General features: G+C 38.4%; 2 protein-coding genes across 5 annotated transcripts in view; both read left to right on the top strand.

Moving 5' to 3' along the window:
- The window catches only part of LOC115447338 (guanine nucleotide exchange factor subunit Rich), a 36,980-nt gene extending 34,329 nt beyond the window's left edge, over positions 1-2,651 (top strand). Inside the window, exon 27 of the mRNA XM_037439213.1 lies at positions 417-2,651. Coding sequence (XP_037295110.1) covers positions 417-425 — 9 coding nt within the window. The 3' untranslated portion in view covers positions 426-2,651. The remainder of the gene's footprint in view (positions 1-416) is intronic.
- A 1,371-nt stretch (positions 2,652-4,022) lies between these two features.
- Positions 4,023-20,052, top strand: LOC115447341 (protein bicaudal D). Of its 4 annotated transcripts, XM_030174363.2 has the most exons (12): positions 4,026-4,405; positions 5,765-5,905; positions 12,364-12,588; positions 12,703-12,940; positions 13,248-13,411; positions 13,672-13,815; positions 14,059-14,311; positions 14,663-14,803; positions 15,018-15,191; positions 16,446-16,703; positions 16,830-16,996; positions 17,097-20,052. In XM_030174363.2, the coding sequence occupies exons 1-12, from the start codon at positions 4,190-4,192 to the stop codon at positions 17,169-17,171; spliced, it is 2,196 nt and encodes a 731-aa protein (XP_030030223.1). In that variant the 5' UTR covers positions 4,026-4,189; the 3' UTR covers positions 17,172-20,052. The 4 variants fall into 4 exon arrangements, with proteins under 4 accessions (XP_030030222.1, XP_030030223.1, XP_037295114.1 ...); XM_030174362.2 differs by lacking the exons at positions 16,830-16,996; positions 17,097-20,052 and adding an exon at positions 15,302-15,903 and having other exon boundaries at positions 4,023-4,405; positions 16,446-16,625; XM_037439217.1 differs by lacking the exons at positions 4,026-4,405; positions 5,765-5,905; positions 16,830-16,996; positions 17,097-20,052 and adding exons at positions 9,070-9,511; positions 15,302-15,903 and having other exon boundaries at positions 16,446-16,625.
- Positions 20,053-20,147: the final 95 nt, after the last annotated feature.

The raw sequence follows: 20,147 nt of genomic DNA, 5'->3' as shown, positions 1-20,147 counted from the left end.
ATAAGCGACATGTCACTGTAAGGGAAGTCATTATATTCGACTTTTTTATAAAGAATCTTATATGAAAACCAAACTTCGTAGTGTAATTACGTCATAATAAGAGGTTGGTCAATATAGGCAGAGTCATAATAAACGGATTATACTGTAAATTGTAATTTGTTAGGTTAACAATCGAAGTTCTACCGACATTATTGTGTCGGCGGACTCTTGTCTTCCTCGATGATATTAGTGTGACGAATATTTTCGTGTTTCCTACGGATAGTTGAAGATAGATGTTGTTTGTGTGATCTAGAAAAGATAACTGAACCTTCAATTAATTTTATTCATTTTAATATTATTGAAAGTAACTGGAGTTACTTTTTTGTGAAGATTGTACTTTGATGGGCGTGATTTTTAGCTTTCTCCGTACATTACAGATCGTATAGAACGAGGTCTATGTCGGAACTGGAATATACTGCACGAGTGTTGCCACAAAAAAGCGGTTTTGTATTCGGTGTAGCCATATATTAGGTGAGACATTTTTTTATTTGGGCAATTTATTAGTTATTGGTTAAAATGTTAATTACAATAAATATAAAGCCTTCGGAAATCATGTCTTTTCTAGATCATGAAATAGAATTTTCGAGATCACAACTCGGTTGTATATAAGTTAAACCTATCTAATGATAGGTTGTATTTACTTAATACATTTAGATTATTATCGATTACTAACAGTACAAGTGGATAGTTTAGTCACATATTAATTTCGTTAAAATATTTTTTTAGACGTAAGCATATTTAATAAAATGTTTTCACTAATTTAACTCGATTCACCTAAATCAATATATTTTTTTAATTAACATAGTAATAGCAACAGACGTGGAGTATAGAGATCGGATTTGCATTTATTCGATATTCCATATATCTATATCTATTTATCTAACATTGTCTAATATTATTTAAGTGTTGTGTATTATTTTTGTATTTATCATTCCAGAAAGCTATATAAAGCCGGACAATATACAACTGACAGAAAAATTTAATATACCACTTTGCGTTTGCGCAGTAATTCGACGCAAATGTAAACACTACTACATTTTGATTTGCCGACATTTGATTGGTATCACTGTGGCTCTCCAGTAAAAAGTCAATATTCCCAATATCCTAGTATACGAACTTAAAATAAAATAAAATGAGTTCTGTCCTAAAATCTGACAGGGGTTGACCCTATTGCCATATCTGGCATATGTCACTCCAAGCTGATATTGAGCAGAAAAACCCAATATCACTTTACCCGACCCGGGATTCAAACCCGAGACCTTAGACCGGTTTTGTACCACGCTCACCATACAACTATGACAACGAGGCACTCCTCGTAATACTTTATATGATACTAATGCTTTATGGTCAGTTTATAATCCGATCTCTATATAATTATAAGTTATACTAATAAACATTATGTCGCAATCTCTGCATTACGTTTATATAAAGCAATAAAATTATTTCTTAAATAAGTACTTATTGTTAGTGATTTGTGTTGCTCAGAGTAATGTGGATTTTTTTTTTTTGCTCAATTAATAATCTCATAATTTATTTCGTGTTCAAACTAACAGAGATGAGTCGCTACTAAGAATACATAAATAAGCATTAACATGCTTTTTTTATTAAAAATAAGGTTGCATTTTGACTACCTACACACTTGACTATTGCTAATATCAAAATTAGTATTCAAAATATAATCGTTTTCTGGTATAGGCTCGTCTCTTATTTTCCCACCATCTTGGTGCCAATTTTCATTATTTACACCGTTAGTACAAAATATTGGATTTAATTGTGACTGCAGGAAAATTCAATTTGCACTATTAATTGTATATCACCATATTGTTTATATTATTATAAATGTATTATAATGAAATGTAAATTACTATATTTTCTAAAAGCCGACATTCCGTAATATGTATGAAGTTTACAGCAATAACATTGTAGAATTTGATATGAATAAGAATTGTGTAAGTTTGTCATTTCTCTGTAGGTCTTGAAGTTTGTACAGTTCGAAAATTTACAGACCTCATTTTTGACAAACTTTAAGAGTGGAAATTAAGGTCAATTAAAATTGTTTAGATTAAACTGGAATTAGACGTTTTTTATTAATTCTTATGACATTATACTCTTTATAACACAGTCTGGTGCTAATATAAGGTTGAGTCACAAATTATTTCCATTTTTTTTATCAATTGTTTATTTTACTTGAATGATAAAAAAAATTTACGTTGTACTTAATAGTTTACCATCATTAAATATGACTTTCTTCATCTTATTGGCAGCTTATAAATTCTTTGTGAAACATGGTTGACTTTGACTAGAAGAAATTTTAGTTGATTTGAATAACGATCCGCTTTCATTTGATTAATTTTACCACTGAACAAATATCTATATGTAAAAGCACAAACGTGCGTCCATTCGATATTAGGTGCGATAATATGAGCCTAGGTTTTACTTCACTGCATCGGAAGTTATTTATGACTCAACCTATGTAAAATAATATTGTTATTTGAAATTGTCTCGGGGTGAGTGTAAATACGTGTAATAAAATAACAATTAACCATGTAACAGTTATAATTGGTTAAAAAATATATGTAGTGGAGTGTCCATTAGGTTATATCAAACGAAAAGTTCAACAGTTTACGACATGTAAAAAAACGGAATATTGTCTGTAGCTACTAGCTACAAACCGTTAAATATTATAATGTGCTAATTTCTATGTAAACAATAACATATCTTAAAACTAGATTATTAAGTTTCATATTATTATTTATGAATTCATACTCACATTCATTATAATTATAAAAATCTATAATTCCTGCAACTTGAATTTATATTTACACCACACAGGCAAATAATTTTAGGCTGATCTATTGAAGTGGAAATTGCAAAAGTATATAAACAAGTAAATTATGACTTTAAACGCGTATGTATGCTCATCCTATTCTGTAAAAAAAATCAAATTGTTTTCATTGATTAAAAATAACATTCTTATTGTGGTTTTTGTAACATTTGTATATTATAGTCAATTGGTGTTTGATTATAAAATATAAAACAAATCATCTTACTATTTATTTTATTTCCCCCTTAGCAGAATTCAGGAAATTTGTATTCTAAAATACTTATATTTATAGAGATTGAAGTCTAAAAAAAAATAATTACCTATGTCTTTTTTTGAACATGTTTGTAAAAAATTGGTAATTTTCTTATTATCGGTTCTTCGTTTCTTCCTTAATTTTTTAAATTATATGCTTTTACCCATAGTTTTTTATAAGCATGTAAACAGAAGATAAATATGTTAGTGTGACTCAATTGAGAGTGTGTGCGTGTAAAAAATAAGTATACCTTTGGCTTTATTGAGGACATCAGTTTGTAACGCAACAGTGCGAACCAACCATTGAGGGTTGAAAATATTTATCCTAAAGGTGATTCTCACAGACTAAATAAAAATAAAAATGATTTGACGCACTTTGAAATTTAATATAACACTAGCTTTTGACCGCGGCTCCGCCCGCGTGGAAACGTTTTTCCGTGGTAAAAGTCACGCTTTTTATATTCCCGTGTTATAAGCCTATGGCACGCAGGAGTAATGTAGCTTCCTATTAGTGAAAGAATTTTCAAAATCGGATCAGTAGTTCCAGAGATTACCTCCTACACTGGTAAAATGTGTTCACCTTGCTTACTTTTTAAGTTTAAATATGTAGGAGAACCTCGGAAACATAGGAATTTCGACTAAGAACTCTCGTGTGAAAAAGGCCTAATTGGATGTTCGCGCCACCGCCTAATATTTTGTTGCCAACACAAATATTTCCACTATTCCAAAATAAAATTTCGTATGAGCGGAATATAAAAAAGTATTTTGTAAAGTAGGTGAATAGTGGTTTAATTTCAAATTACTTTGATATTTTATTTATAAATAAAAAGTATGTTAGTAAAACTTAAAACATTGCCAATAAACGAAACATACAGGTAGATTTATAGAATATTTTTTTACGTCAAAAATATTAAATCGCGCTCGCCACCCGGTAACCCTAAAATGAGCTGTCAAGACGTTTTACCTTTGGAGAATGTAGAAACAATTGATTTTACACGTTTTATATAGTTGTTTTTCTGAGATTATTTACTTTGTTTATGAAGTTTAAGTATCACGCCGTCTAACTGTCACACGATGGCAGCCACGGCTCAAAGCGAGCTTTCGGTCGCGGAGCTGAAGGCCGAGATCGAGAGGCTTGGCCGCGAGCTCGACCAGGCAAGCAGCGAGAAGATCCAATCGGCGCAGCTCGGCCTGGTTCTGCTCGAGGAGAAGAGCGCCCTGCAGCAGCGATGCGACGAGCTGGAGAGTCTGTACGAGAACACGAAACACGAACTCGACATCACACAAGAGGTTAGTGGCCTACATTCTCTCTCATTATTTTCACTCTTCATGCATTAATGGGTACATAAGAATGTTCCGAAACGGAAATTTTAAATCATCTCTATTACAATTTCGCACACAAGCTGTGAGCTACTTTCAAAAGCCTCAAGTGGAAAATATTGTTGATTAGTATAACCTACATAGAGTTTTAGTAAGAATTAATTAAGTGCTGTATCACATTAATGCGTCTCAGCCTCTCTAACACTGTTTCAGATGTTTTACACCTAAGCTTTTCCTTATCAGAGTGCAACAATCATTGTTTATGTTTATGGCGTATAATCAAACAATGGGATTTATTACCTCAAGATTATTTAACTTAAACTGGCTATAAAAATCCAATCCATATCTTATTAACACTCATTAGTAATTCAAATCATCTGTTTATAACAATGAAGCTAAAAATTTAAATCATCCACCACAATCCTACTTTCTCTTTTTATTCACATACATAATAAAGTGTTTTATTCATTTTGTATGTTTTAATTATATTTCATTTGCTATTTTAATACAGGAGCTTCTTTCAACTCACTCATTTACTAAAAATTAAAGGACTATGTGTTTTATTTTGCATCATTTTACCGATATGTATATGGGTAAAATGGCAAAATAGAGGAGGAGGCCTATGTCCAGCCGTGGACAAAGATATAGGCTGATATGATGATGTCTTATACTTGGAAATATTTGTCGGTGTAGTCTGTAAATTATTACTAAACTGTCTCAGATACTGAGAACATAGGGTCATTGTCATGAGAGAAACTTTTTTGTTATGCTTTGGACACAAATATCCTCATTTTATAGCAGTAAAAAACCTTTCATCGCTCTTGTTATGTATTTGATTAGTCATGTTGTGCTTTACAATTTGTAACATTTTTTAACTTATTTCTTGTAACTGGAAGAATGATGAAAACTTGTTTCTAATTCTTACTTTTTTAATAATATTGCTAATGTAGAATGTATGAATCATAGTTATGAGGATATGTTAACTTTTCTTATCTATAAACATGTTTTAATCTATCTTTGATAGTGATCTATTATTCTCTGAACATATAAATGCTTGGAAAAATCCATGTTTATGAATAATATAAAAAGCCTATATTTCTTATGAAGGCATGTAACTTACAAATTATTATTAAAAATAAAATCAACATAATGCAAATGGGATTTTCTTACCAAGTCATTAAAATAGGCATAATTTTTTCTTGTCAGAGAGAAAACTAACTGAATGTTTGTCTAAAAAAAATTAACACAGCCTTTCTCTTGACAATTTACATATCAATTACCATGCATTCAAAAATACACAGAGATGATATGGATGTTTTATATCAACAGGCACTTATGAAATTGGACACAACACAAAAAGTAACGACAAGAAGTGGTATAGAACAAGAAAATGCACTGCTCAACGAGTCAGCGGCGATGGAGAGCTCGCTTACACTCCAGATACTGGAGCTGGAGAGCGAGACCAAGCAGGTTAGTATACATTATTTCATTAATCTGTTAGTTGTAGTGAATTTATTTATATTATTATTGAGAACTAATCATTTGGAAATTTTATCATGTCATCCAAATTTATGGGCTCTAAGATTTTGATACATTCTACATATAAAATATTATGTTAATTATAAAATTATTTACATGGTATAATATACTATATTAGTAAGTTTTAAGTTTACCATAATATGTGTATAAAAATATTTATTTTCCATAATTAATTTACAAAGTCATGGATCATTCTTGAAAACATTGTAAGATTTTTGATAAACAACAATTTTACAGGTTTAGAGTATTTGCTAGACATGGTCATAGGTAGGTCTCCATCACATTTTTGCCCTGAGAACATTATGTTTATTTTTGCGTGATACCCCAAATATCCCATGTGTATTCAAATTGATGAAACATAAAATTTCCTTCTCCAACATGAATCAAGCGCATGTTGCTCGGCGAGCCGAAAAAGAATAATTTTATTTCATCCGAATTACGAAATACATCAAATAATTTAAAATACTTGTACAATAATTTTATACAAGCTATTCATCACGAGCAAAAACGTTGTAAGCATATTTTTAATTAGGTCACTTAGCGTGCGGTTTTTAAGTGGTTTGCAGCGATGGATGTTGAAGCCGTTTTGATATGATTTAATTTTTATATTCATTTAAAACGCTTAATCCGATTTTCCGTAGCGAAATGCATTTTAATCCAAATAGTTTTACGACTCGTTTTATTAATTCGCCGCTCGATGGTTGTCGGCGGCGGTGAGTCTAATTCCGCTGGTAAATTTTAATTGTTTCAATTATGTATTTGAGTCTAAATCCTTTAAACGTTCCCGGCTTGACACAAGAATGGAATTATTCTTGTTATTTTGTCAATTATCTGTTGAGGAAATACCGACTAAGGATAAATTCGTACGTATGAATGCTTTATATTTGGCCGATGACACATCATTCACATCATGTCATTGCAACAGGTATGGGGATTGAACGTATAATCACGATTGCGTGCACTGCGCTAGTTGATTTGCAATAAAATCTTATCAAAGTTAGTAGAAACTAACAGACATGTACAAATTTAATAATGTGTGGGGGAATAAGGACGGAGGCATGATAATGCATAAATTATTTTTATAAGGAACTTAACACCTACACACTTCATCGTTGTTTCCAACTATTTTTCAAACATAAATATTTTAAACAGTTACACTGAACCGACAGAGCATAAAAAATAAAATTAAGACGACTTTCCGTAACGCCGGCGTACACGTTCTATAACAATTATAAATCACGGAAGCCAGGGAAGTGCATTAAGAAAAATATGTGCATCTATTTGCATATTAAAACATGCACGGCGCGCCAAATTCGTAGGTGCTTACGTAACAATGACATTATGAATAATCATAGCCGTAGTTCGCGTCGACGGCGAAAGTTCGCTATTACTGATGAGATGCCGAATTATTAATGTGATGTTAATGGTCAGGGCCAGGGTTTCGCAGCCTCGCTCGGTCGTTGTAGACGTCCGAAGTGGTTAACGTATAATGACGGTACGACGGCTAATGACGTTTGGGAAAAGGTGTTTAATATGCATACTGGTGGTTGGCATTCTCGCCTTTGTGATTGTGTTTATTCTGAATATGAAATAAAAAATCTTGTAACGTGTTTGTTAAGTGTACTTACATATATATTTATTTTTAGGGGGCTTACATTTATAAGAACAGGCATAAAAAAAATCATTAAGCCAATTACGAACCAGCACACAGAGATAATTTTTGGTGTATACGTATGGTATTGTTTTCTCCCAGCATGAATGGACTCTCTAGGTGGTACAACTGTTTTATAGAGAAATATAAAGTAACTCTACTAATTCCATATTTATTTCCATTAAAAAAATTATACGTGCACGTCGAAGTGACCCCGCTACACCTGACGGTAAGTGGAGTGGGGTACAATAGAATGTTTACTGACGAGAGATGATTACCCCTCGACAGTCGCAACAATAGGGTACCGGACTCATTTTTGTTGTTTACTATTATCAAATATTCACAAAATATAAATAATAACACAAAAGGAATTATTAAATTCCTGTAAGAAATCAGCAAGTTTTAAGCATTTGAATTTCGGTGGAAGGGGTAATTAACAAGAAACAGAAAAGAGACGAAATACCCTCATGTGACGTCATCGGGAATTACGACGCGTGCGAAAGAAAGAGATGAAGCGATATCCCCACATCGCGCCCACTTCTGCACATTACAATATTTTAAATATCAATTACTCGCTCATTTTTTAACCAATTTTTATGTAGTTTTCGCAGGGGTGCTTCTTTTTCGTATTATTAACCATTACATATAGAATAATATACAAAATCAAGCATAGGCCGGTCCCCTATTATGCCGGCCTGTTGGAATACATAGGCTGATCCCAGAACTTCGTGAGCCATTGTAGCGAGTTTCAACACCTTGTGTATGGTAGTCGCTATCCGGGCGGTTATAAAATATATCCCACCACCAGCAATTTATACACGATTTCACTGTTCACTATCAGGTTAACCATTTGGCGACCTTCGGCTATTATTGTATCTATGCGGTGTATCGAATAGATAAGAGATTATAAGAAAAAGTAGGTATGTAGTGGATTTGCAATTCTAATGGATTTTCAATCCCACAGCGTCCATATCCCATGACCAGAAAGAAGTACTTATTAATCATTATAATAATATTCTCGATGTGGGAATTGATGCCACTACCCAACAACGGAACACGTTTCAATTAATGTAAATGCGGTATGAACGCAATTAAATGACGAGTACCGAAGATCCTTTTAAACTGGCAAATAAGGATCGTTACATAAGGATTTTGTGTGTTCTAATTGGCGAGCGATTAAAGACAATTAAAGCGCTTCCAACGATAACGTATGTACATTAATGGAGTATGACGTAGGCCCCGAAAGTAACAGTGGGTGACTCGTGCGCTCCTCGGCGCCGAGGCGACAAACGTCCATTGCTTAAAATCCGATTAAGCCGTTTGAAGCGTCATCCGGTGCGCTCATTATGTTATTAAGCATCCAGTTTCCCGAGACGCATGTGTGACGGCTAATGCCTACGCCCCGTTTAATGAAACGGGAGCAATTGATGTGAATCATCGGCGGTCCCTCGGAGCAGTGCGCGCGAGACGCCCCTCTTCACCACACATTTTTCTCTCATGAAAAGTACATGTTAGTGATAAAACAAATCGCGTATTACCGCTAGCCGTGATTAATCGCATGTAATCAACGCTACAGCTCGTTCTAGACGATACAGACCAAAAACGCGTCTATAGTCCGTGATGTAATGCCGCGAATGGCGTAAGCGCAGCCGTCGGGAATCCATAACACTGATCCAGAAATACTTTTTTATATCGCCGGCCTTGATTCACATATTCACGCATTACTCAATGGTGTTTAGGTTTTTGGGAAATGCACAAGCGCGCCGTGCATTAGTGTGTCTCATATCATGCGCGATGTTCAGTGCGTGTGCCAAGTGGAACTTGTGTAAATAATGTTTTAGTGCGTTACACGGCGTGGATACATCAAAATGAATGAAGACGGAGAGGTATTCCGTTTAATATATATTTTTTGCAAACAATTTATTCTGGCAGTGTACAGAGTACACAGAGGGTCCGACGGGGGCGGCTCGTATTTCATGTCACAGAGTGTTTACACAAATAATGGAGCATTGTTGACACTTGTTCAGCCGCTGGAAGCTTGCCAGACAAACTAATATGACATTTAAGTGTCGTTTATAGATTTATTGTAGTTTTTATCGCAAGTTCTTACCAACTTTGCGAAAATTTCAATGAGTCGACTGGTGCGTTTTTGTTCACTTATCATTCTATTGTGATTCAATTGCCGTCTTGGCTCGGCGGGTATGGCTAAGCCGACGACAAAAATAGCTTTGTTCTCATGTCTTGAACCTTCCGTAAATCGGGACACCAGGAATGGATAGTCATCATATGAAGCCCTGTTACTAACACATTTTATGTACACTATACATATATACTTACATTTTATGACACGGGATCCTGTAGAGCTCCGCGCGTGTGCTGTTCAGTAGTCAACATCACAATTTAAAAGTTTAATTAGAGAATTTGTAACCGAAATAATTTAGTTATCTATTCCGAATTTACGTGTGCAATACACCCAAACCACAATCACATAGCAACCGCTCAATTGTTAATAACAATAATAAACCCAATGAATAATAATTGACATTATCACATCACATAAGTATAAAACAATATGTAGTCTCGCGTATTGTATTCTCACGTCTGGAACTCCTTCCGCGTCACGTTTCATCAAACAATGCAACCGATACCTTCCTCCGAGACGGTATTACGCAGGATATGAGTGTAAAGTTTAAATAATGACAATGTCTTAGTCAGAACTAAGGGTATGTTCATCCGTAGCGTATATTCAGGTCATCTCGGTTATCACTATCGTTAAGGATTATTCACACTGGCTGGTTCGACGCAGCATTGAATAATTAGTAGTGATTTGCGCGCTGTTAATTTTTTTTATTGGATGCATCGACGGCCGCGAACGGCGATGCGAGATAACCGCGTAATGATTTTCATGCCGCGAATGACCTGACGATTTAAAATTTATTGATGTTATTAATTTAGTCAATATCGTTTGAATATATTTATTTTGTTAACATTGAGGATTTATGTTTTATTTTTATACGGTATTGAATAATGTTTGAGATAAAGCATTCGAAGTCAATGTATATATGCCTTTACATTATATATTTATATTAATAGATACCGCTTAAATCAATATCTATGTCGAACGTCGTTTGAATGTTTATTAATTTTCTGGAGCGTACATTACTTTTGTGTAAAATTATTTCAAGTTCAGGCATTATAATTAAAACCGTAACATTTGTCATCTTTATTAGCGGAGTTCACTGTGGTCATGGATTTTAGCGAGGTAAGCTTTAATTAGTTCGGAGTAGATTTTTGTAGCTGATTAGAACATAATATTAGATAATATGTATTAATGAAGTTTTCTACTTTCAATATATATAAGATAAAACGGAGTCTGCTAATTACTTTCAGTTTTACAATTTCCTATAAGTTTTCAAACAATATTCATTCTTTATGAGCCATTGATCAAACTTACGCCGTGAATGAACAAATTCCCAAGTGTCGTTCAAAGTGGCCTGGTTTCAAAAATACTCCTGGGAGTCGTAGCTCCGTAGATTACGGTGGTGGTGCGACGAATAAACATTAAAGGATGGTTATCTATCATTCAAGTTACTATAGGGAAGACTAGAGTCCTGTCCCCAAGTAAAGTCCGTCTATTTTTGGATAAAATATTAGCGTACATAGTTACAAAGATTTGTTTTAAATGTGTGCTAAATTTTATTTAATACCATTTGCAGTTTTTAACTTTACGTACTTCTTATAAACAACTATGTTTTTAACATGATATAGGTTTATAAACGTTTGCGTGTATGTTTGCATAGTTTAGGAGAATAGTAGTATATGGGACCTTAAAATAAAATAGATATGTTTCGAAAATTCAAACCAGAATCAAACACGTAATTACTCTCATACTTTGCTAGTTTTGAACTTCAAATATCGAATTAGACGAATAATTTCCTTAGTGATACCTAATTAGAAGACCTTTTCCCCAACGATACAATTTGATTGTATGAAACACGGCGCTAAATAAGTTAGAATCAGTATAAGTTGAAAGTTAACGTGGCATGTCCCACTGGCCCACGCCTGTTTGGCTCACGGCAAACTGAATTTATGAGTGACCGCTCCCAGACGCTAATACAAACAACTAATCAACAAAGTGGTTTTTGTGTACACCTAAATGAAATAGGGGCGGGTTTCAGACGGCTTCGTTTGGACACATAACATTTAATACATGGGCGAGTCTTATGTTTCACACGCGATAATGTGTCTTTTATCATTGTTTAGGAAGTATACTGCATTTTTTTATTTTGTTTCTTGTTCGAAATATGTTTAGTTCATTGATAATGAAAGAGGAATTATCTTTTTATTTTCGGTCACGTGAATGAAGTAAGAAAACAAGTTATACATTAAAATGTATTTAGAATTTTTTATTATCGTTAAAAGATTAAAAAATATATAAAAATCTATTCTTACGTCCTACAATGTTTTCATCAAGACAATAATTACATTATAGATTATAGCCAACACTCTTCTAGGTAGTATAGTGGTATTAATAGGTACAATGATCTTCGAATGGTTAAACAAAATACCAATATGAAAAAGATGCTTATTAAACACTAATTGAACACAAGCAAACTGATTGGTGAATTATATGAAATACATATGCCTAGTGTCAATAGTCATAACTCAATGTATGCTGCCAGCGTACTTTATTCGTATCTTTAATACGTAGCATTAAAGTTGAATTATTTGTGTACAGTTACGTCACGAGCTAGACCGCGTGGTGAGCGAACGCGACCGTCTCCTGGCAGAGAGCTCGGAGCTGGGCGCGGACAAGGCCACGCGCGAGTCGGAGCGCGCCGCGCTGCGCGCCGAGCTGCGGGAGGCGCGCCAGAGGGAACAGCGGCTACTCGTCGACATCGGCGACCTCGAGGACGAGAACATATCGCTGCAGAAGCAGGTCTCCGCGCTGCGGTCCTCGCAGGTCAGTGGCGACAACTACCATCGATGATTTGAAAAAAACTGGACAGCATTATTGGCCTGAATCTATATAATTTAAGTAATTGTATCGTTACAATGTTTTAATCTACTTTTCCAGGTGGAATTCGAAGGTCTCAAACATGAAGTGCGTCAACTGCGCGAGGAGGCGGAGAACGCGCGTGCAGCGGCTGAGGAGATGGCAGCGCTGCGCCGCATCGCCGAGCGACAGCTGGCCGAAGCGCTGGAAGCGCTGCAAGCCGAGAGGGAAGCCAAGTTCGCCGCCAAGAAGGAATTAGACGCGCATCTCAGCAGAGAAGCTGCTTACAACATTACCAATCTGGCATACAGTATACGAGGTATTTACTACGTATATTGTAAGTTTTTATGAAGAAAAGAAAGAGTCTTGTGTGTTCATTGTTCACTTATATCGAGAAACTAGTAGTGTCTATATGTTTTCAGTTAAAAAGTATCCAAAATTTGATATACCTACAGATTAAGCAAAACATTTAAGATTGTTAATGTATTCACTTAGTTAATATCTAATCAATGACAATATCGAGAAATATCATTGGATGTAATTATTAGCAGTCCATTAGTTAAACCTCTGCCTCTAATGTAACATACAAGCATAAACTTGATACATTACCTCATTATTTTCTCTAGGTATGCCAGACGACGGTACGGAGGACGAGGGCGAGCCAGGCGGCTCGACGTCCGCGGAGCTCGCCACCGCGATGGGTGACCACCACGCCGACCTTTTCTCCGAAGTGCACCTGCACGAGATATCTCGCCTCGAAAAGCAACTCGAACAAGCACACAACGAGATCGTAAGTATACCGATATTGTGTTTTGTTGTAATTGAGATAAAGTTCAGTTTAATATTTTTGTTGGTTGGTGCCATTTGTTAAGTTTATCAAATTGGACAAAATGATTCCGTTTTAATCTATTTCAAACAGAGGATTAATTCGTTTATGTTTTTTCCGTCTTCAGTTATTATTCAGTCGTATGATTTAATTATTCTTTGTTAGATTTCGTATGACTTCAAAATTATATCATTTTAGCTAAATGGTGTATTATTTCTATGCAGAGTCAGCTGTCAGCATCAGTGCGCAGCGCCCAGACCACGGCGGAGAGCGAGAGCGCGGCGGCCACCATGCTGCGCACCGGCGTCACTCGCGCCCTCTCTCGGGTCTCCGCGCTGCACAACCTGCACGGCGATTGCGGACCGCTGGTGAGATACTATGTCGACATTGAATTGCTAACTACAATTCTGTGATAACCTTGGATCTGCAGTCTAGACTCATTCGTTTAAAATGTATTAAAAAATCTAAGTAAGTAATTGAGTTTCTTGTTTTTTCTTTGCCAAGATAATATGTATCAAATTGATCGACATCGTTAATTCGGTATTTATTAATGAAATGTATTATAGTCTAGGTTATTGTGTATAATATAGTTAACGTGTTAATTCGTGCAGGAGGACGAGAAGAACGAGAGCGGCGTGTCGGCGCGCGCGAGCAAGTGGCTGACGTGGTGGCGCGTGTCGGGCGGCGAGCTGGGCGCGCTGGCGGCCACGCTGGGCGAGCTGCAGGCCGCCGCGCAGCCCGGCGACGCGCCCGCCGCGCTGCAGAGGCAGGCGCTCGTCGACCTCGCCGACCGCGTCGCCGAGGCAGAGGTGCGCTGCGCGGAGCTGCACGCCGAGGCCGACCTGCTGCGCACGCTCGCCTCGGGTAATCAACCACACGGCACCATAAGTTGCATACCTATGACATAGGGTTTAGATTAGCAATATAACCTGCATAAGTTACCTTCCAAAAGCGATTTTTACCATAATCTTAGTCGCGGCAAACTGACTTCCGCAAAGTTTATGAAGTTAACAGTATTCGCGGCGTGTCGCACGTGTATACAATTATTGAAATACCGCCGCTAGTATAAAGACATCTGAAAATTCTAGCACAAATTTGAGAGAACTTGGTAGTCTAACGGTTATAAGTACCACGGCTATACCATTACAATTAAAATTGCTGCTTAGAGGCGTTGCTTAATTTTATCGATATTGAACATTTTGTGTGTGATTTCAGGGGCTGGTCGCGCACTATCGACCGCGGCGCCGGCGCTGTTGTCGGCGGCCGAGACACTCGCGCAGATCTACCACCATGTCTGCGCGGTCAACGGCACGCAGCCGGAGCGGCTGCTGCTTGAACACGCCGGGCAGAACGACAGTAAGTAACGTGCAATAGTTACTAGAGATATGGGTGTAACTCAACGGTTAAATGATTACAGGAAAAATTTGTCGTGGTGTGCAAATAGTTGCAAGTTAATGCTATTGGATGCTAAACTGTGTGTGTGTAAAGCATTTTATTACATTTTATTACACATAATGCTTACTTGATGAGTCAGTTTGCGTGTCGATAGTTAATACGTTCCCATCATCAGGCGGCGAGGCCGGGTCGGCGGAGGCGGCGGCGCTGGCGCTGGCGGCGGGCGAGCTGGAGGGCCTGCGCGGCGCGCGGCAGGTGGCGCGCTCGGCGGACGCGCTGCTCGACCAGCTCACGCACCTGCGCGCCGCGCTCGACACCGCGCTCGACTCGCGGCACCGACACCAGCCCGGTGCGTACACACACACCCACACACCACACGATCACGACTACCATACACCAAATAAATATATACTTATTGTTTATAAAACTTACAGTAATATGAATTTACACTGTTCTCAGAACCTTGGATGGCCACAAATTATAGCTCGATAAAGAAAACGAAAGAGCAAACGAATGCTAAATTAAAAATGGCCGATACGCGAAGAAAATTAAATTCTTTGATAAGACAGTTAAACTCACGCCGTGAGGAAACTATCAATACAAATGATTTGGAAAAAAATATATGTGCTGGACGTACGGTTAAGGAGATTACAGATTATTTTGAAAATATGTCGTCAATAACTTCAAATACTCAAGGCGTTAACGCTCCTCATAATTTAAGGATTACAAATGAAACTCTAGTCAATTCCTCGAAAGTTTATAGTCCTAAAAGATATAGAAAAGAACATCCTTTCCTAAAACCTCACATTCCGTGTTTGTCCTCTCCGAGAAGATCGATTTTATTCACAAGCAAAGACGTGACGATTGCTCCGAATTTACATTTATTTTGGAAAGACAATTTATTGCAAAGAAATTGTACTAAACAATGTCTCGAATCATCTCAAAAAAAAGAGAAGAAATTAGCATTCCCTAACCTGAGAGACATGTTGAAGTCAAGTTTGATGACCTGTGTGCTGATGTTGCAGTACATCATGTGATATTATCGATATATCAAGAATCACGTAAGATACAACACTATTGTCAAAAGCTCGGTGTAGTTAAATGTCGATATTACTATTTATTTAAATGTTTCTTTGTTCAATATTGAAATTAAAATTCCTTTAGATAAAATTGTAGTAGATTATCGATAAAATGGTAGATTATTTTTGTTTGTATTGCTCTGACCAATTACGCACCGTCACGCTATTAGGCAAGTTGGAAAGGATGCTAAGAAGCTGTAAATATCCGTCGTATTTTCTCCATCTTTCCTGCTTTCCATCTCCTATCCTGTATCGATTTTCTAAGTTTAAATTGAACATGAATGTTTCTCCCACCCTACTATATTGTAGAATTTAAAATGTCATTGCTTGTATGTACTTCATAAACTGTCGATATTTAAGAAAGAAATATTTTGGTGGCATGTCAACTGTGGCGTCACAAAGTATCGATATTTTAAGTACCTGTAAATTGAATATAAATGAAAAGTGTATAGCCAATCATAAAAGACGATATTGTTTGTGTAAAGTGTACAACATTAATCGATATGATAATCGTTTGTTAACAGTAATGGAGACGGAGGAGCGCGGTGCCGAACTCGCGGAACTTCAAGAACAAGTGATCAAGCTAAAGTCACTCTTATCGACAAAACGCGAACAGATCGCAACACTGCGCACTGTGCTCAAGTCGAACAAGAACACCGCCGAGGTGGCGCTCGCCAACCTCAAGTCCAAGTACGAGACGGAGAAGACCATCGTCACGGAGACCATGCTCAAGCTCAGGAACGAGCTGCGGCTGCTCAAGGAGGACGCCGCTACATTCTCCAGTGAGTTGACTGCATCATTGCAAAGCTACCATATGGTCACTATGATTGTCAAAACGCGGTGAACTCAGTTTTATCTACAAAAATACCAATGAGGCGTGAAGTGTATACATGGATTTGTGTGTGTAGGTTTGCGTGCGATGTTCGCGGCGCGCTGCGAAGAGTACGTGACGCAGGTGGATGAGCTGACGCAGTCGCTCACCAGCGCCGAGGAAGAGAAAAAGACCCTCAACCAGCTGCTACGGCTCGCCGTGCAACAGAAACTGGCGCTCACGCAGCGCCTCGAGGAACTCGAGGTATAATAATCAATTAGATCATTATCTATATCGAATCTATTCGTTACGATTATTTCTAGTATGTAAGAATACAATAACAACACGTATATGATTGGTGCAGGTGGACCGCGAGATGCGCACGCGGCGCGTGCCCAAGCCCAGCGGCGGCGCACGAGCGCGCGGACGGGACTTCTAGCGGCTCGTGTCGGCGCTGAAGGCGGCGGCGGCGGCCCTGCGCGCGCTGCTGCAGCCGGCGCCGGCCCGCGCGACTGCGCCCGCGCGCCTCCGCCGCTAGCGGCCGCGCTCCGTAACGAATTTATAGACTAATGCCGCCGCGCGACCGACGCATCGCCGCACAGCCGCACCGCCGCCGCGCGGCGCTGGCGCCGGCCGACCGTCGCCCTTGAATTTTTATAGTGGCGGGTCCCGCGGACCCCGTTATTTGTACGTTTTATAAAATTTAAATTTAATTAGTGGTATCGGTTTTGCGGCCGGGGGGCGGCGACGCGGCGCGGAGGCGGGGCGTCCGCCCGGAGCCACGAGTGAACCGTCAAACTGTGCAGCGCGCCCGCGCCGCGCCGCGCCGCCGCCCGCCCGGAAACGGTTGGTGTTGTGTATTAAAGTTGACTGATGTGTGGGAGGGAGTCGGCAGATGTTGCGGGACGCTGTACCGCCCATCCTTAGTTACCCGTAGGCTTCTCTCTGGCGGCTCTCGTGGAGCCCGTCGCTCGTGCGTGTCCCCCCACTCCCCACTCCCTGTTCCCGCTCCTCGCGCCCTCGTATGTTTCGACATCAGGTCACTCGCTCGCTGTCTGTCTGCACGTCATCAGATCGATGTTTATCGAGTATTTTTGTAATAGCATCAGTGTATTTTGTTACGCAAATGAATTTATCGCCGTTGTTATGGTGTCGCAGATGACGGTATATTCCACGTCAAAGGCAGATTTATTGTTATGATAATATTACTCGTATGTTTGTGTGTGTATTGAGCCGGATACGCGATGAAACCGTGCAACGTTATTTTTTATGATATACATATAATTATATATAACGTTCGAGTCGATTCGCACGTATAGAATCCTCCGATCGATACGAATGTTCAGTACGTCCAAATGAAAAAAATCGAAAAAAAATATATTCGTCGTCGTCCATCCATTGTGTGCGCAAAAGACTATGTAATCTGTTCTATAGTGGATACGTTCGTTGTGTTGTTGTGGCCCTCCGCCGAATACTTTCGTCCATCTTGTTCTAGTTGTACTGGTAGTGTTTCGAGTTTCGTTGAGCGCGGTCCAGCGCCGGGCTCGGCGCATTCTGCCGTCCTGTGGTGTCCGTGGCGTCGCCACACGCGTCCATTTCTTGTCCAGAGCCGGTCGATTCCGACAAGTGTCACGCGCACTAGTACTGCTGAAACCGCTCGTGTGTTGCTCAAGACGTTGCTCACGGGAGTCGACCGGTGGATCTATTTATAAGAGACAAAATTTACAAGAGATTTTATTGAAAATGTTACGATTTATTATTATTTACGTTGATTGGATGTGATATTGGCAGCTTCCCGTGATGAGATCGCTTCGACCGCTCGATGACGTAGTCGTTTGTATTTCCGTAGCGTCTCACTGACGTAGGCTAGTCGGACCGTTCCACGTAGCGGGGCCCTCGGCCCCGGCGAGTATTTTTACTTATTTAGGCGTAGATATAGTTGATACATTATCCTTCAAATAACTTAGTAGGTTAACTAACTGTACGGACGTTCCGTTGAGGTAGTGGAATTAATTTGCAATATTAACATAGTAGAATAATTGTTTCGCATAGCTCTCGGCGTCCGCTGAGAGGTCGCGCATGCGCCCGCTGTGAGGGAGCGCGTGCGCGTCCGCAGGACCACGGCCTTGCATTTATTGTTTACTAGATTGTAATCGTATAACGTCTAGCTTCTAGCGTAGATCACTCTTCGTGTACTTAAACGATGGACTTACCTATTGTTAGCTTTAGTGTTCATCTTTCTCTAAGTATTATTTTCTTTAGCTTAGCAGCAGACATCGTTTATGTATTGTTATGTCTAGTCACCGATATGTTTGCGTTTACAGCGTTCGCCGCGCGGCCGCCCGCTTGTTGTCAAACGTTCTTATGTAATTCCGAAGGCGGCCGGGCTTTATGTATTACTATTTACAAGTTTGTTGATAAAGTTTTCATTAATAAACTCACTGTTTCTGAATTGATTCTTTATGATTTGACATGTTACATTGCCCTGTTTGTCTGAACTTGTTTTGACATGATTATTTATTACAGTTATATAATTGTTAATGTATAATGTGACAGAGCATGAATAGCGTTGGTAAAAGTGTTGTATATTTTTTAACGATTAGTTATTATGTAGAAGGTGTTTCGGATGACTTTACTGTGTTAGTGCAATTGAGTTTATTGTTGTGCGGTATAGATTCAGTATTGAGTATTGGTGAGGGTGGTGTCGCTCGGTGTGTGCTGCCGCCGTCGCTTGGCGGTGCGCAGTGTCACCGAACAGAGCGATTAACCAAATATTTTCTTTATAACATTTTAGATCACTTATTATTGCGTAGGCATAGATATTATTTTATATTTAATAGAGAAGTATTGACTTTTGTTATTTATATGTGGAAAGTATATGAATTGCCCAGCTACTTGATTATATTGCGACATGATTTGTGTTGGACAACTCGATGCATGAATGTTCCCGCGCTATGACGGTGTCATTTTTATCTGTAGCTGAGTAACGGTCAATGAGTAGCCGGCCTCGACTATTGCACAGTTTGATGGTTCACTATGGCATAGTGCGGACGTAGCTGCGTAGCTTCCCCTGCATCCGATACAAGATGGCCGCCGTTTGTTTTCCTCCGACACCAGATTACATGTCTTTGCGAAGCATTGCCGAGCTTGCGACAGAACTCCGCTTTGTATTCAGTATTCACCGACAGATCGAATGAGCCAGCATCGGGAACATATCATGACAGAGCGGATTTATTTTCAAACTGTAAGGCACACCGTGTTGTCACAATGACTGATATGAATCATGTATGAAGAATAATAAATTATTATATTTAAAAATTTGTGATCGTTTCATTTGCCGCACATGATTTTCAATGTTAACCAATATTTTACACAGAAACAGTGTTGACCCTCGAAATCACATGCTTATTTACTT

Source organism: Manduca sexta, chromosome 16 (genome assembly GCF_014839805.1).
Source record: "Manduca sexta isolate Smith_Timp_Sample1 chromosome 16, JHU_Msex_v1.0, whole genome shotgun sequence".
In the NCBI taxonomy this organism is placed as follows: domain Eukaryota; kingdom Metazoa; phylum Arthropoda; class Insecta; order Lepidoptera; family Sphingidae; genus Manduca; species Manduca sexta.
This window is presented reverse-complemented; position numbering and strand designations above follow the sequence as displayed.

What these genes read in the sequence shown, in the direction of transcription:
- LOC115447341 (XM_030174362.2), top strand. Translation starts at nt 4,190, where the DNA reads ATGGCAGCCACGGCTCAAAGCGAGCTTTCGGTCGCGGAGCTGAAGGCC. An exon ending in AACAAGCACACAACGAGATC is followed by an intron (nt 13,412 to 13,671) that starts GTAAGTATACCG and finishes ATTTCTATGCAG; the next exon opens with AGTCAGCTGTCAGCATCAGT. An exon ending in ACACGCCGGGCAGAACGACA is followed by an intron (nt 14,804 to 15,017) that starts GTAAGTAACGTG and finishes TCCCATCATCAG; the next exon opens with GCGGCGAGGCCGGGTCGGCG.